Source organism: Dipodomys merriami, unplaced genomic scaffold, assembly GCF_024711535.1.
Source record: "Dipodomys merriami isolate MVZ:Mamm:240054 unplaced genomic scaffold, mDipMer1.0.p SCAF_690, whole genome shotgun sequence".
In the NCBI taxonomy this organism is placed as follows: Eukaryota; Metazoa; Chordata; class Mammalia; order Rodentia; family Heteromyidae; genus Dipodomys; species Dipodomys merriami.
Genome location: NW_027206280.1, coordinates 1,310 through 18,604, shown reverse-complemented (window position 1 = coordinate 18,604; position 17,295 = coordinate 1,310). Strand labels below are relative to the sequence as shown.

Here is a 17,295-nt window from a genome sequence, read left to right as displayed (position 1 = left end):
ACTCTTTGCCTGACATAACTATAACCTCTCTGTATATCACCTTTATAATAACATGTAAGTATATGTTATTATAGTTGTAAAAGAAACCAGGTCTACAGCCAACACCTGACTCAGGAAATGCCCAGAAGACCAGGTTATTTGCTCCAGGCTAGACATTCACCAGGACCATAAACAAATCTCAAATTAGGCCTTAGGCTATTCACTGGATATCCCACAGCTTGCCCTGGCAATGGCTAAAGATGCTTTATGCCAAAAGGCCCAATATTCCCCATCTTTCTACTTGGTATTCTTCCTCACTTAACTGTCCTACATTAGTGATAGGGATGTACCTCAGCCCTAGATTCAAACCCAGAACCATGAAAAAATAAATACTGTAGATAAAAACTAAGAAGAGCTTTGGCAGGAAGCAAAGAAGTCCTTCCTTGCCTGTTCTCATTGAGAGACTGTGATGGTTACAGGGCCATGGCTTCAGAGAATCCTGCTGGCAGATGGCAAAGGAGATTCAGGACAAAGAGGGGAAGCACGGTGAACACAGCCCTCAGAAGAGGGCTCTGGCCTGACTCTGACACTGGTAAGACATGTGGCCATGGGCCAGCTCCTAACACTTTTTTTTTAATTTTTTGGGGGGGATCCAGTCATGGGGCCTGAACTCTGGGCCTGGGCGCTGTCCCTCAGCTCTTCACCTCAAGACTAGCGTTCTACCACTTGAGCCACAGTGCCACTTCCGGCTTTTTTTTCCTGCTTAGGTGGTGCTGAGGAATAGAACCCAGGGCCTCATGCATGCAAGGCAAGCGCTCTACCACTGAGCCACCTTCCCAGCCCAGTTCCTAACATTTCTTAGCCCAAATGGTGTCAGGTATACATACCATTTGATGCCATAAAGCCAAGGAAGGATACACTGGAAAAGTTACATTATCTACACTGCCCCAGCTGGACACAAGAAAGTTTTTCACCCATTACCCTTCTCCTTGCATAAGTCACTATGGTGTGGACCATGGTTTACATTCAACAAGGTCCTCTGAGATGTTCAATATGTATTAACATGAACTTTGCAGAGAAAGCTGAGTATCAATGGTCAACATAGAGTGTATCTCCAGTCAACCTGTATGCTCACTTTTTTAACTATGTTTCCTTTCTAACAGCTTTTCTTCTGAAACTGCACACTTTAGTAACACTGCTATGGTCTAAGGCCAAGGCTGACCTCTTGAAGTGAACAGAGATCAAATGTTGAGGGCAGGAACTTGATTATTGCCCCAATGTGTAAAACGTGATTACACAACCAATGGCAAGACCAACTCTATCTTATTCCCCAAAGCCTCAAGTCCGTGGTTTGGAGTCCACAACCTAGGAGGTTATTCTTCTAACAGCAAAGACTCTGGAATCAAATGAAGGCTGGTTGTCACTTTCCATCTTTCCTCCATAGAAGATGCCTTTTATATTTAGTATCTCTGAGAGAAGGGATGGGCAGGAGTGGGAAGAGGAAAAGATGAGATAGAGAAAGGAATTCACTAACCACAAAGTTTCTATTCCTGGTTTCAATTTGCTGTTTGCCTTCCTTATTCTTTTGAGATTATGGACAAAGCCAGCACAAATCAGAGAGACTGAAGATTCTGCATTATCTTCAGTGAGTACAGGTGCTTTCCAGCGATACCACATTAACAAAGGATCCAACGCAGCCAAATGACTCTACATCTCAGTTCTCTCTCCTCAAGGCTTAGAGGACAGTGACTGTTCAAAATTCATTCTGATGATGGAAAAGATCTGGCTACTGTCATAGTCACAGAATTATTTTTTAAGGCAATTCATTTCAGAGATGCATGTTTAAACACCAGAGAAAAGTAAATGTGTTCGATGTTTAACTCTTTCACATCTGTTCTGCAGAACAGACACCAGTTTTAAATAGCTGCTGTCCTCTATTAGGTCTTTATCTGTATTATCCCCAATCCCATTGTTGTTACAAGGAAGGAATTCTTTTCCTTGATTCTACAGAAAAGTTATATAATCACTCAGCTTGTACAGAGGAATGCTGGACTTCAAATCTAGATTACAAGGTCCATATACACAAAGCATTGAAAGACAAAAGGAGTAACAATTAATTACTCTCATACCACTAAAGCTTCCCTTCTTCTACCATTTATATATACTGAGCTGTATTGTTAAGGACTAGGAAACAAAAAGAGTAAGGCTTACTGAGCCTTCAACTAGGCTAAGCTCTACCAGTACTGACTTTTTAAAAAAATTTGGGGGTACTGGAATTTGAACGCAGGGCTTTATGCTTGCTGGCAGGTGCTCTACCACTTGAGTTATGCTCTCAGTTTTATTTTGCTTTAGCTATTTTTGAGGGTTTGCAGTGCTAGGAATCAAGCCCAGGGCTTCATGCAGTCTAGGTAAGTATTCTACTGTTGAGCTATTCCCAGCTCTTAATATTATTTCATTGTAGTGGGGTACTTAAAAATTCTCTCTTCTACGTACTCTGAAATACACAATACATTATTATTAACGTTAGTCACCTTACTGTACAATGTAACATCAGAACTTATTTCTCCTGTTCCTTCCTTTTTTTTTTTTTTTTGGTCAGTTGTGTGGGGCTTGAACTCTGGGCCTGGGCGCTGTCCCTGCACTCTTCAGCTCAAGGCGAGTGCTCTACCACTTGAGCCACAGCACCACTTCCAATTTTCTAGTGGTTTACTGGAGGTAAAAATCTCATGGACTTTCCTGCCTGGACTGGCTTTGAACCGGGATCCTAAGATCTCAGCCTCCTGAGTAGCTAGGATGACAGGTGTGAGCCACCGGTACCCGGCGCTCCTGTTCCTTCTTACTGGTTGACCCAGCTCTTTCCATTTCCTTCCTTCTCCCTTTCCCTGACAACCATTATTCTACTCTCAACTTCTGTATGATATTTCCCACAGGAGTAAGATCATACAGTCCTTGGATTATTTTGCTTAATCACAATGCCCTTCATGTTGTCACAACTAACAGAATTTCATCAAATACTAAAATCTTTACCTAAATACTAAAATCTTCAAATGCTAAAGTCTTTAACCTACACATGACTTTATGAGGTAGGGACTATATCATCTTCTATTACATATGAGAAAGCCAAGGTTTGCAAAGGTTAAGCAATCTATCCAGGATTACACAGGTAAGAATTTGGGGAACTTGAATTTTAATCCAAGAAGGCTAATCCAAGATCCTACTTTTTTGGGGGGGGAGGGGAGTAGGTCGTGGGGCCTGAACTTTGGGCCTGGGCACTGTCCCTCCGCTCTTCAGCTCAAGGCTAGCACTCTACCACTTGAGCCACAGTGCCACTTCCAGCTTTTTCTGCATATGTGGTGCTGAAGAATCAAACCCAGGACCTCATGCATGCAAGGCAAGTACTCTACCACTGAGCCACCTTCCCAGCCCCAAGATCCTACATTATTAATCACCACCACTGTTGAAAATTCCAGGAGGAATTTAAAAATTAGAAGCTCTGAAGTCAGAAGCCATGGGGAATACTGCATAAACAGGCCTCAGATTCCCACTTTCTTCAGTACAGGTTATAAGAAACCTCAATAGAGGAATCACTTGCCAAGCAAAGAGTGGAAATGAGAACAAATGACTAAGTACAGCTCTGCTGATTCTCAGAGAGAATCCATCGTGCCACTGGGCGGCCTGTCAGCATCCCCTCTTCCCCATATGTGTGCTAAACTCCAAGATGAAAAGGTACCACAAGAAAATGGACTAGAAACGCCTCTACAGTGCCCCCACGTACATCTTATGACCATCAAAATGACTCCAACTTCAAAGTGGACTTATATTTGGAAAGTCAACAATCTCATCCAAAAGGGAGATCTTGTTCTTCATTTTAGAAGGGGGGAGGGAGGAGAAGAGAAATTCTTAAAGCAGGCTGCACCATAGTTTGAAGGGAAGCTTTCAAAAATATGTTAAATACTTGCTGCCCAGGTTCCACGGCGGAGGAGCTCTCCGCAGCCACGCAAGGGCCAGCAAGGGAAGATCTGCCCTGCTCCTCATCTATGGGCAGAGGGCTCGGGCTGCCAGGTGGAGGCTAGGACTGCTGACCTACATTTACAAAGCCTGCAGCAGAGCTTGTTTTGAACAGATTTCCCCACAAGCTCAAAACAAAACAAAACAAAAAGCAGCTCATAACCTAGAAAACTTTACTTTTAATTTATGGAGAAAGGCAGTCAACAAATCAAGTCAGCATCATGTGACCACCTGTAGAAGCAGGCCAGTAAGTGGAGCTTCTTTCTTTCTAAATGACTTCTGTCAGACTGTTGCTTTTTGTCTCAAAAGTCTATTCAAAGTTAGGGAAATGCCAGAACAGGGTAAAAATAAATAAACAAATTACAGAAATATGGGATGGTTACAACTTATAAGTGGAACTCATTCTTTAAAATATTATTCACATCTTGCCTGGTTCACAGCTATTTTTTTCATCATAGGATTAAATGAGGGGTTAAAATACCTTCTAAGTATTCTACTATGTTTCCTTTCCAAGTATCTATTTTTAAACATGGGTGTGTGCTGTTTTCATTCTTGTTTTTGTTTTTGGCAGTTCTAGGGTTTGAACTGAGAGCCCCATACTTGGTAGGCAAATGTTCTACCACTTGAGCCACATCTCCAAGCCCTTAAGCATATCTTAATGCATGACAAATTATTATAGTAAAATATGCTTTTAACTATGCTGTTAAAATATTTCTCAGTGGAAAATGAACTATGCGACTGTGGGCAGGGACAGGACAGAGAAACTGAGAAAGCAAAGGAAGCAATGACACTGTCCAAAAAGAGATGTACTCATCACCTGACCCATGAGGTGGTAACCCCTCTGCACAGCACCTTGATAATAACAATAAATTATATTTTAAAAATATTTGGATCTGGGGAGGTAGCTCAATAGTAGTGTTTCCCTAACATGCATAAGACCCTTGAGTTTGATTCCCAGCAGAGGAAGAAAAGGCGGGAGAGAAGCGGGGTCGGGGAAGATGGAAAGAGGGAGACAGGGAGACAAGGAGATAGGGAGACAGGAAGAGAGAAAGAGAGGGAGAGAGAGGGTGGGAACAATCTGTTCAAATCAGACATTAGCCATGCATACCAGCATGAGATACTTTACCCTAATGTCAAGAAAAATGCACCTCTTCTTACTTCCTCAGTATGATTCAATTTCTGTTATCATTCTAACTCAGTATTCCAGCAGCTCTTTGGTGGCCTCAACCTGGGAGACATTACACTAAGTGCAATTAACCAGCCACAGAAAGACACACTAACACAGAAGGGTAGTTACCAGCGGCTGGGGGGGGAGGTGTTGGAGGGTATTGGTCAAAGGAAACAAAACTTCATTTAGATGGAAGGAAAAAAATTCCCAAATTCTATTGTACATGATGAATATAGATAAAGACAAGGTAGTATATGCCTGAAAAGTCTTACAGTAAGTTTTAAGGGTTCTCAACACACACACACACACGCACGCACGCACGCACGCACGCACGCGCATGTGCAAAGAAATATGTATTTGCTCAACTAGCTCAATTTAGACATTCTACCATGTCTATTTCAAAATATACAAAATTTTTACTTGCCAATTAAAATGAAAAATCAACATTTGAAAAAAAAACTTCTAAATAGAAATGGTTAGTCACAGGTTAACTGTAAATAGCATTAAAAGCTCTCCCCATTCACTTCCCAACTCTCAAGGCTTGAGAGATGCAACAAGAGCTCCCACTGACCAGGCCCAGAGTTCAAGCCCCACGACAGACAAAAAAAAAAAAAAAAAACAAAAGAGCTCCCACTGGACCCAAGCAACACTCTCCTGGGGACCACTGCTCCGTTCTGTCCCGGGAGCAAAAACCAACCTGGATTAGCGCTTCCCTGAGCAATGCAGCTGGTGGTTTATAATTCAGGTAGTATGAGCAGCAGCTCTTGACTTGAGCTGCTCAAGAGAGTCAACCAAGGCATTTTTGAAACTCAGTTAAGTCAGGAGCCTTGGGGAGCCTTGAGGAGGGACTCAAGACATCATTAGTTTTGAATGCTCTGCAGGTGAATTCCTCAGGAGGGCCACGCTCCTGCTCCATTCGTCTCCAACCAACAAGACTCTTAACCATGAATGATCACTGGCCTCCCAGGCTGGATGTGGCACCCCCTCTACCTCCCCTGCTAAAGCAGGCAGTACCCTCAGCAGCAACAGACACAGTCTAGGAGACTGACCCTGAGTGACTGCACTGTGATCATTACATCAGACCTTTCATTTGTGCTGCACTCAAGATTTTGTTTTGGAAGGAGACAAGGAGGAGGGATTAAGAAGAAAAATGCAGCAACAGCAAGAATTGCTTCAGGATCTTGTCTCCATCGACAACCTTTAAAAAAAAAAAAGAAACTGTTCCTCTCCCCCACCCACTGGGCTCTGGTGGTTCATCCTCATAATCCTAGCTCCTCAGGAGGCTGAGATCTGAGGATCACAGTTCAAAGCCAGCCTAGGCAGAAGAGAATACAGGCAGCCTCCGGGCCTAGAGCACCTTGTGGAGGCTCAGGTGGTAGAGCACCAGCCCTGAGCAAAAAGAGTCAAACAAGAGCTTAAGGCCTCCATAATGGTACCAAAAAAAAAAGTTTCCCAAATCCTTAGGTACAAACATCGTCTCCTGATAGTGGCATGCCAACTGGATTCAGCTCAGCCCCAAACTGCTGCCAGTGGCATCCTTCCATCTGAACGTCTGCCTTCTATTTCATTTTAATTTCTTTAGCTTTCATCCAAAAAGTCAAACCGTTTCTAAATCACTTAGCAGTTAGAACTTATAACTCAAATGATATAATCTGCAAACAGTTAAGGTTTAACCTCTTTGGGATCTAGGTCAGGAGTCAAATATTTAACCCAGTAGGTTCTCAACCCCAGCTATATATATAATAATCACTTGGGAAGCCTTAAAAAAATGCCAGTGGCCCTGTCCAACCCCAAGAGACAAATGTAATTGGTCTGGAGTAGGGCTCAGAGTATCTATTTAATTTGAAACTTCCTCAGCTAAAATTGAAAGCTACCACCAAAACAACAAAAACCAAGTGTTCATCATCTAAAATACTAACTATATTTTCAAACACCTTCTTCAATTAACTAAACTACCTTTCTTTCCAGAAAGACCCCAAAAACAGGAGGTCAAAGAATGAAAAAGCCAACACCGGTAAGACAACAACCCAAATGTAATCATCAAGAATGTCTCTTTCCAACTGAGACTACTGGGGCCCTCAAAGGATCACTGAGATCTGCTGAAATAACAATTGTCCTTGGAGATTAGATCCACAAATCCTTTTTGGAGAAATAACTGCCTAAATGAAAAGCTTTAAACTGAATTAGCACTCAGAAACATGTAATCAACAGACAAATTAAGACTCTAATAAAAGCTATGTCAATCTTGGCACTGAATTTACTTATGCATTTTTCAAGAAGTTATTAAGACTTAAAATTATACTCTGGGAAAGATCCTAAGTAAATAAAACTATCATTGCTCACCAAAAAGAAAAAGAAAAAGGAAACAAACCACTTGTTAGGCACACAGAAGCAATAGCTCTCAAGAGTTTTCAAGTGAATCAAGGTGGTAACTCCAGAAAGCCATCTACCTTACCTCTGAATTTCTTCGGTGGATTGTTAAGGTCTCCGGCTTCTGGCTGTACAACACAACGGTCATCAACCAGGCTGCAAAGAAAGTAAAGCATTATATCAAACCAAGTCCTAGAAAATAAAACCCCCTGCACTGTACAAAACTGAAAATCTATGGCATTTTCGGTGCAAAACTTACACTGCCATGTTATTCTTCCATGATTTGTTTACAAAAGAGGCTTTCCTATGTATGGAGTTAAACCTGACCCAAAAGTCCAGGGTTCTACTTCTATGATGGACACAAACCATGAAGCCACTGTTTTCCTGAACCATTTTCATGACAGATTTGCATACAACGTGTAATTCCACTGAAGAATCAATGCATTCAAGTAATGGGAGTGGAGGTGCCATCTTCATTATCAGTCTCTGGTCTAGGACCTGGAGTGTGGAGAATGAAGATGAACCAAGAGCCTAGCACTTAGGTAGCTTAAGGCCATACACATAAACTGATAAAAATATAACCCAAGGACTGAAAAACACTGAAGGGAACAAACCAGAAGTCCACCATCCCCAAGGCCACTGGAGTAGGCAGAGAGTTGCAGTAGAACTACTAGAAGAGTTGAAAGAGAAGTGAGAGGATGAAAAGAGGGGCACATTGCAGGGGGCAGGAACCTAGTGTAATGCACAGAGATAGAAAGGGCTTGGAGCTGAAAAAGCAATTCATAGAGAGTGAAAAAATTTAAATAACTAATCTGATCCATAAAAACTCACATTTAAAGCCCTGATACATATAAAAATCCAACTTGCACAATTCTGCAGGAGAATCACTAAATATATGATAATATACAGCCACAGCATACATGTATATACCCTATGTAATACATGTACAGAATGCTTGCATGTATTACATTATATGTATATGCTGTATATTATACATATATGTGAATGATGTGTATATAAATGAGCAGATGAAGAAACTGAGGCTCAAAGGGGTCATGTGATTTGCCCAAGTGCTTGAAACTGGCATTGGCAAAACTGGCTCATTTTCCTCGTGACCACAGTTTGCTTCCCAGCTAGCCTGTATGATTTTTCGAGGTTTCTTCCATAAGCCTATGTTGCCTCTTATCCAAAATGCAAGGTACCATTAAACACTGAGCCTGTGTCTTCCTGCTCTTTCCTCCCAAATTCCCTTCACTTCTTACAAGCTTCTGATTCTCAATTTCACCAAGCCTCGCCTCCCACCAGCCAATTGTCTCCAGGAACTCCCTGCCCTTTCTTCTTCCTCCCAACCTCTCTGACTGATCCCAAGGCTGTGCTAGGCTACAAGCCACATAGAGGCAGTGACTTCCTGCTTCATGGCTCAGAAAAGCCCAAGGCTGTAGCCTCAGTATCTGTTTGGTGGATGAATCAGTGTTGAGCATAGGCCACCAGCAGTTTGCCTCCTCTAGCTTCAAACCACCTGGAAGAACTCACTGTGCAGCTATAGGACAGATCACATGGTCAATGCAAGAATGAAAAAGATAATGTGCACATGTAAGAAACCTCCTGGGTTCCTGTGTGAGTTTAATAAAGCTACTACAACTAACACGACACTTTAAAAGGTGGGCTCAGAAAACAACGCAGGACTGGGTTAATCATGTTCTCAAGGCAGGAGGAAATAGTAGGAAATAGGCCCTAATCAGGACTGCATTGCAGATGGCACTGTGTCATCACTAGTGTGATGTGGCTGTCATTTACTCCCCGTGCCCAGCATTTTCATCTGCAAAAACCAAGGATTCTGAACTAAGAGGACTGTTCAGACACTTTCTGTCTCTGAAGTACTTATGCCAGGACTCTCTCATCCCCGGATGTTCTGAAGCTGTGGTTAGGCAGGGACCCAAGAACCTGTGCTTTTAACAAGCTGTGAAGGTGATTTAGAAGCACACCACAGATGAGTGTAGGTCCCCACATGCACCGGCTCTCCAAGGTCCTCCTGGAATTCTCAAGTTCAGCAAATGGACAAAGCCACTGGGAGGTAACTTCCACCCATCTCCATAAACAGGATGAGGCCTGGATGCAGACTAGCCAGTCCCAAAAAGAGGCAGTCACTCATTGACCAGTGTTCCAGAAATGCTAAAACATAGTCAAAGGATAAAGGAGAGGACTAACTTTATTTTCCAAACCAATGCTAATAGGAGCTATTCTCAATTATGTGTTTATTCTATATTGTTATACTCATTGTTTTAAAAAATGAGATGGTAAAAAAAAATTCAACCATGGGGGAATGAAGAAAAAGAGCTAACTTAGCAGGAAGGATGGAAATGGAGGTAAAGTACACATTCTAATTTTTAATGGACTTAATTATTTGTAGTCATAGCTCAGAAAAGCCTATATAAATCAAAAAACGTGCAGCCTTAAGAATTTTGAGAATGGCCCCCCAGGCATGGTAGTACATACAAGTAATCTCAGCCTGTGGGAGGCTGAGACAGGAGGATCACAGATTCAAGGCCAGCCTGGGCTATTTAGCAAGATACTTTCTCAAAAAGAAAAAAAAAATGAAGAACAGATATGCTGGAAGAAAGGGAGGCAGCAAGGGAAGTCAAAGGCTTCAGAAGCTCCGTGGACGCCCAATCTGACTGCAGGGAAAAGGGGCACAGTTTGGCCCTGGGGGACTTCAGGACATCCAGATCAGACTGTGGGCAGCCAGTGGCAAGGTGTGGGGGAGGTCATAGTTCAGGGAACCCAGAGGGAGAGACTGCCCTATAGAGGGTAACAGCTAGGGCCCTTGGAGACCCCAAGTCTTCCGTGCTGTGAAACCTTCCGTGAGTGAGTGTGCTTGTCTACAGTGGGGAAGTACAACCTTCCTGAACTACAGTGCTCGCCACAGAGAGGTGTATGATGATCTAAGGGAAAACGTCAGCACAGTGAACACCACAGGGCGCAGAAAGTGCTTACCGCTGCCGTATATTACTGTAGTCATTGCTGAAAAATAAGAAGAGGTGAGAAATTCAACGATGGAGGATGGAAGGAAGAGGGAGGAAAAAAAAAAAAAAGTCCGGCAAGAAGAAAGAAGTGATGGGTAAGAGGCAGAAGCAGCAGCAGGAAGCCTCGGTGCCAAAAGCCAAAGATAAATTAATCAGGATGGGTCTGCAATGTAGATACCAAAAGCAGCAAGAAGTTATAGATTACTGTTTTGTTTATTTCGTTTTGTTTGGCAGTACTGGGGGGATTTTAACTCATGGCCTTGCACGTGCCAGGCCTATGTTTGCTCCACCAGTTGAGTCACACCTCCAGCTCACTGTTTGAATAGGGTCTGACTTTTTGCCCTGGCCAACCTGGACTAAGACCCTTGAATTTTTACTTGCTGTGAGCTAGGATGACAGGCATATGCCACTGCACCCAGCTTCTTTACTGGTTGAAATGGAGTCCTACCACGTTTCGTTAAACTGGCATTGGTAAAACTGGCTCATTTTCCTCGTGACCACAGAATTTGTTCCCAGTTAGCATGCAGGATACCTACTCCCATGTCTGGCCTCAAGCCTCCATCCTCTCAATCTCAGCCACCTATATACATACAATTATAGATGAGAGCCACCACTTTTTTTTTATTGGATGACTATTTACTTACTGGCTTACTCATGGAGACCAAATCTTTTCTGCCTCAACCTCAACCTCCCAAGAGCTGAGATTTACAGGTTTGGATAACCATGCCCAAGCTATTGGCTACATTTTCAGTAGTGAGGGCCTCACACTTTCTAGATATGTGTTCTTCTACTTTAGGCCTAGCCCTAGCTCCTTTTTGCTTTAGTCTGCTTTTCAATAGGGTCAAACGGTGATCTGCCTATTTCTGCCTCTTAAGTAACTGGGATTATTGGCATGAGCTGAAAACGAAACTTTTATTCAGTGCAAACACAGATGTAATCAAGGTATAATTCTTTATCTGATATGATTTCCTCCTTGAGGGTGGAGTAACCTGAATGAGAATTTGGGAATAGTCACTGCTCACAAATACCTGAAAATAAGCATACTTTCAATGGCAGCCATCACCAAAAGGGAGATTCGGGCTGCTTCTAAGAATGGGGTTTTGGAGAGGCTACTGACCTGCCTTCCCTCCATGTACTGGAGACCACCTCTAACCAAATTCAACAAAGCCACTCGGGCCTAACTACTCCTTCCAACACAAAGACAGCTGAGACTGTTCCAGACTGTTCTAAAGGTAGCCATGTAGATTTTCCATTCTGCCCATGTCTGCCTTTGAGACTACTTTTCACTTATTCTCCTAGACAATAAATGGAGGAGGAAGGGAAGAGGGGGAGGCAGGGAGGCAGGGAGGTGGGAAGGCAGGGAGGGAGGGAGGAACTATAGAAGGAGTATATGGTAGTATGTATTCAGACTTCTGAAGAAAGACTTAAGGGAGCATTAGCAAGTGAATATACCAAACTCTGCAGTATGAAACTTTCCAGTGTACTCTGCAATTCAGCTTCTTGCTGGGATCTGAGGATTGTAGTTGGAAGCCAACTCAGGAAGGAAAGTCTGTGGGACTCTTATATCCAATTAACCATTAAAAAAGCTGGTAGTGGAGCTGTGGCTCAAGTGGTAGAGTGCCAGACTTAAACAAAAGTAACTCAGAAACAGTGCCTAGGCCATAAGTACAAGTCCCAGGACTGGCACACTGGCACACATGCACGCACGTACACGCACGCACGCACGCGTCACCATTTTGAAGCACATGTGACAGTGTCTGTAACAAATCCTGTCACAGAAGAAGTCAGGTGCTCTTACCCCAAGGTGCTGATGAATCCATTGGTCGATCCCTCCGCGTACAGAGAACAAATGTCTCCAATATGCAGGAAGCTAGACATTTTGTCAGACATGTCTTCCTTGAAAATCCTAGACAAAGTAAAGTATGCAATGCTATTAGAAAAGAAATGCTCAGCAGAGGCAAAAAAAAAAATTGTCACCAAGAGTTGGCTTAGCTTAATTTTTCAAAGTGCCTTACTTAAAAGTTAAATTTAAATCTGAGTCTGACAGGCGAGCAATCCCAGGAGCCGAGGGAGAACATATGCAACATCTTTTCCAGTGTGTTATTTAATCTCAGGATATTCCAACCACAATAACATTTGTTCCTAACAAAACCACGCCTGAATCAGATTCCACAAGTTGAGGACCCTAAATAATACACAGTGAGTGTAATGACTACGGGGAACTGGGCCAAGACCTCTGCTGTGATAAAGGAGTTGGAAAGTCTGACTTATGAAACATTCACATATTCAATTTGCCTCGGAGAACGTTAAGTCAGAAGGAAACACCTGGTAGAAAACTTGGTCTGGCAAAGCCATGGAGCTTGGACCGAGGTAGCAAAGCAGCAGAATGACATTAGTAAAAAGGAAACTTGGTACCAAATGCCACAAAACCCTAGCAGCCTTTTAAACGTTCAGCGACTGTACACATTTTACCCAAATGCTAAATTATTTTCCTTCTCATCCTTCACCCAGAAACACTTTCGGGGGCAGAAAGGTCATCAGCCAGCACCTGGCCCCAAACCATACACATCTGGGTAAGAATAAGGTTCTCTGGCCAGGAACCTAGCAGGCAGGGGCAGTCCCACAAAATAAATGCTCCAAAGACTAGGGGAATCTCTGCACAGCCCAGAAATCATTAAACACAAACACATACAAATATCAACAAAAATATTGAAATGATTCATAAAAACAGCTTTCATCAAGGCCATAAATATTGAGGAATGGGAGCCAATTGCAAAAAGCTAAACTGACATTTCAAAAACAAACTCAGCTATGTAGGAACACTAAGCCTGGGTTGGGCAACAGCTAATTCTCCAGTATAGTCACCGCCTCAAGGCCAGACTCCCTTACACACCTTTCCCCAGCTACTCATCAGGCTCTACCCCAGAGACCATGACACTCCCCAAGCCTCAAAGAGTTGTTATGCATGATCAAAGTAGTCTCCTCTTCACCTGCTGAGGGCCAAGGTTTCTTTTAAGAAGAACTGGGCAGCAGGGATGAGCAGGAAGCGGCAGGAAGCATTCTCCTCCCTTACACAGGAAGGCCCGTGGCAGAAAGCGGACCCTTATGGAAGTTCAGTTCCCTGCTTATGAGAAGCTGCAGGGAAAAACCGATCCCTGCCCTCAACAACACCGCATTGCACGGGAGATGCAGAGGGAAGTAGCAACTGAGAACATGGAATGATACATGCAAGAGCCCCTATCTCTCCACTTGGGAGAAAGACACACGGATAGAGGGCAGAGGGACAGTCTGCCAGGCACTGCTCTCTGGGATCCCGTTAATCACTGTGCCACTTCCTCTAAGGTTGCTAGTATACTGGAAGGCAAACCAATGCTTCAAATAACATCCACAGCCAGAGAGGTGGTACCAATGGAAAACACCCGGGGACACAATATTTCCTTCAAGAGCAGTTGCTTATTTATTTATTGGCCATTCAAGGGTTTGCACTCAGGGCCTTGCACTTGCAAGGCAAGTGTTCCACCACTGAACCACACCTCCACACTTGGTCATAATGGGCCAGAAAGTCGGCATACTCCTGACTCCTTAGGGGGAGGTACTGGGGATGGAATTCGGGGCCTTCCGCATGTTGGCTGGGCAGGTTCTCTTGCCACTGAGCTCCACTCCCCAGCCTGACTAGTTGTAAGTGACAAAAACAGGCCATCGTGTACAATGAATACACAAAATGAGTTGCTTTTCTTTCTCTGGAGGTGGGGATGGAACCCAGCACTTTGCACATGCCAGGCAAGTACTCCAACTAAGAGGTATCCCCAACTTCTGGGACCAATTACTGGAAAACAACTTGTCAGAATTCTGAGTCAGACCAAACTTGTGTCTACTCACCCTGGCCTCTCAAAGTGACCCTGGAGAATTGCCCGATGGAGAGAACTGCTTGGTGCTTACACAAGCGTAGAGCTACTGTCTTCCGACCTGCATCACCTTACTAAAAGGCTCCAAGTCTTTCACGCAAGGAACACAATCCCTTAAGGTTCCAGGCCCGTAAGCAGGAGACACAATGCCGTGCTCTGCAATGGCACACATGACATACCCAGTGTTGCCTGTAGCTCATAGTTCCAACAGCTGCATGGACACTGCATTTCTATAGCGAATATGCTGCACCCTTCCATCCCAAGCTTAACGGCTAACATCTGCCAAGCACCGCCATGCCCAACCCCTTTGCTAATATATATAAATATTCTCCTTTCCGAATCCTCATGACCACACCATGAGACAGGGAGCACTACTGTTCCTGTGTTATTGTTGGGGAAACCGAGGCAAAGAGAGGTTAAGATGTTCAAGCAAGTCAGAGCCAATCAGCAAAGGAGGACGGTCAGAGTCACAGCAGGCCAGGCCCCTCTGATTCTGAAGTGCAGCTGCTTCTCAAGAGTAGGACACAGACTAAACCTTTAGCCATCTTATTCACTCAGTGGTAAGGTTACGGAGCAAGAACTCATTTGTTTCCCTTGTGGAGAATTCTATTTCCCAGTTGTTCCACTGTAACTGTGGAACATTTGCATAAATCAGAAGACAGAAAACAAGCATCTCCCCTTTCGCAGGTATACTTATTAAGTAGACAAGATAACTGAACAATAACCTGTAGCCACATTTTACATTTCCCCCTGAAAATATAGACCAGGACACACACCACAACTAATGATCCTTGACTGGGCAATGTGCCAGGGGTCCCAATTACACAACCACCCAAAAGGGAACCAGGACAATTTCTTCCCGGGAGCACTGGACAGCAATTCCCCTCACAGGGACCAGGAATAGGCCTCCGGGTCCAGCTGGAAACCTTAGGAGGTTGGCCTGGCCAGCCTACCTTTTAATGAGATGGGGGAGGAGAGACCCTGGAGCAATTATCAGTGATGCAGAGAAAGGAAAACAGAGGGGGGGGAAGGTGAGAGAACAGGCTGGCGGGGCAGAGGTGGGAAGTGGGTGTAGGGAGCCACAGGCCTGGAGTAATCTTCTGGAAGACTTCCTGTTGTTGGGAAGCAGGGTGGGAGAGCCTGCCTGGTTATCTGATCGGGGACCATTTGTGCTTGTGAGCTTCTAGCAGCTGCGCTCCTGGCCTGGGTGACACCAACACAATGGCTGGGGACCACTGTGAGAAAAACAGCTGGCACCAACCTGCTATCAAGCTGCAGCTGCTTAGCTGTGGGACTTTGAATGCTACTGGGACATGGACGCCTTGGGGACTAACAAACGTGTGACACACAGGACACAGGCTGGGTGGTGAGCCTTGGTGGTCAGCCTCAGAGCTCCGCCTTGGGCCTGTTGGGGATCCACCTCTGTTTTCACAGGCACAGTGGGGATATCCTCCCTTCCCAGGGCAGTTGTTCAAGAAGAGAGAAGATAATGCTTGTCAAGTGCCTGCTATCATACATAGCACACTGGCCCTGCTCACCCATGTTAGTTACTGATTTATTAATGACAGTCTCTTGCCCACCCCCTTTGTAATATATATAAATATTCTCCTTGGCCTGAAACTGATGATCCTTCTGCTTCAGCTCTGTAGTGGGTCGCTGCTGGGATTACAGGCGTGTCCCACCACACCTGGCTCCTGCTACCTAGTTTTATTGTTCTCCAGTGAAAGATAAAAGTGGGATGCTAGGACCGTAGGGTTTCAAACCTTCCACTCCATAAAGGAAAGGATGGCCTGTATTCAAAGCTGGCAGAGTAATGTAACGGTGGGCATATATTTTACTTTAGGGGAAGGTAATTATCTTCCCTACTTGTCCCGTTGGGAAAATACTCTCTTTACTATTCCTCCCACCTTCTATATTCCAGCGCCTCCCCCCACCCACCCCAAACAAGCTGCATGCATTTCTACTCCTGAGCCTTTGAACATACCTCCCTCCCCTGCTACCCCAGACATTGCTCTCCCTTCCACCCCCCAAGTCTACCACCATTGTCTCCTTCCCTGTGACACTGCAGCCCTGTCCTATCTACAGCCTGCATGAGATGGTACTGTGTTAGGCGACTGTTTTCAACAATGAACCAACTCCAAGTCCACACTGTAGGATCAAGGCCCTTTCTATGAGAAATATAGGAACACTTGGTCCCTAGAAAGACGCTGCCTTTCAGCCCCAGTGACTCTCTCCTCCAAGGTAAGAATCAGCTTAGGGATGATGACAAGAGTGAAAGCTAGCCTTCTAAGGCCTGCGTGTAAATTCCAGCTTCAGGAATTGCCCGCCGTGTGTCCTTTAAGCAACTGACACAGCATCTTTGAACTCTGCTCCCTTCTGTGTGAACCCAATCTCCAGGGTTACGATGAGGAGTACACCAAACAATCCACTCAAGTGCCGGACAGAATCCCATATTCGCACCATATGCTCGTTTATATGTTTCTGAACAAGACCAACTGCTTCAAATTTTTCACTCACCTCAGCCCAGGCATTGTATTCCCCTGCCTGAAATAACATTTCTGACCCTGCCAACACTGCTGGAATACGCTTCAAGAAGCACAAGCACGGGCTTGAAGAAGCACCGGCTTCAAGACCTTCAGATCTTCACTAAGCCATTGGGACTGTTGATACTGGCACTGCCGCTTGGGGTCCCTGCTTCACAACTCCCCCTCCTCCTGCACCAACATCAAAACGAGGTTCCCTGCTGGGGAAGGTCTTCAAAGGGATGGTAATTCAATTATTTAGGACCTCTTCCACTTTGGTGTTAAAACAGGTCAAACCACAGTCTCCTGGAGAAAGAACT

The 17,295-nt window shown here is 44.4% G+C and overlaps 1 protein-coding gene across 7 annotated transcripts in view; it reads right to left on the bottom strand.

Moving 5' to 3' along the window:
• The window catches only part of LOC138816317 (inositol 1,4,5-trisphosphate-gated calcium channel ITPR1-like), a 275,135-nt gene extending 262,685 nt beyond the window's left edge, over nt 1-12,450 (bottom strand). For all 7 annotated transcript variants that reach the window (XM_070006010.1, XM_070006011.1, XM_070006012.1 and 4 more), the window contains exons 1-2: nt 12,347-12,450; nt 7,611-7,681 (exon numbers count right to left, since the gene is read on the bottom strand). In XM_070006010.1, coding sequence (XP_069862111.1) covers nt 7,611-7,681; nt 12,347-12,438 — 163 coding nt within the window. In that variant the 5' untranslated portion in view covers nt 12,439-12,450. The remainder of the gene's footprint in view (nt 1-7,610; nt 7,682-12,346) is intronic.
• Between the last annotated feature and the right edge of the window lie 4,845 nt (nt 12,451-17,295).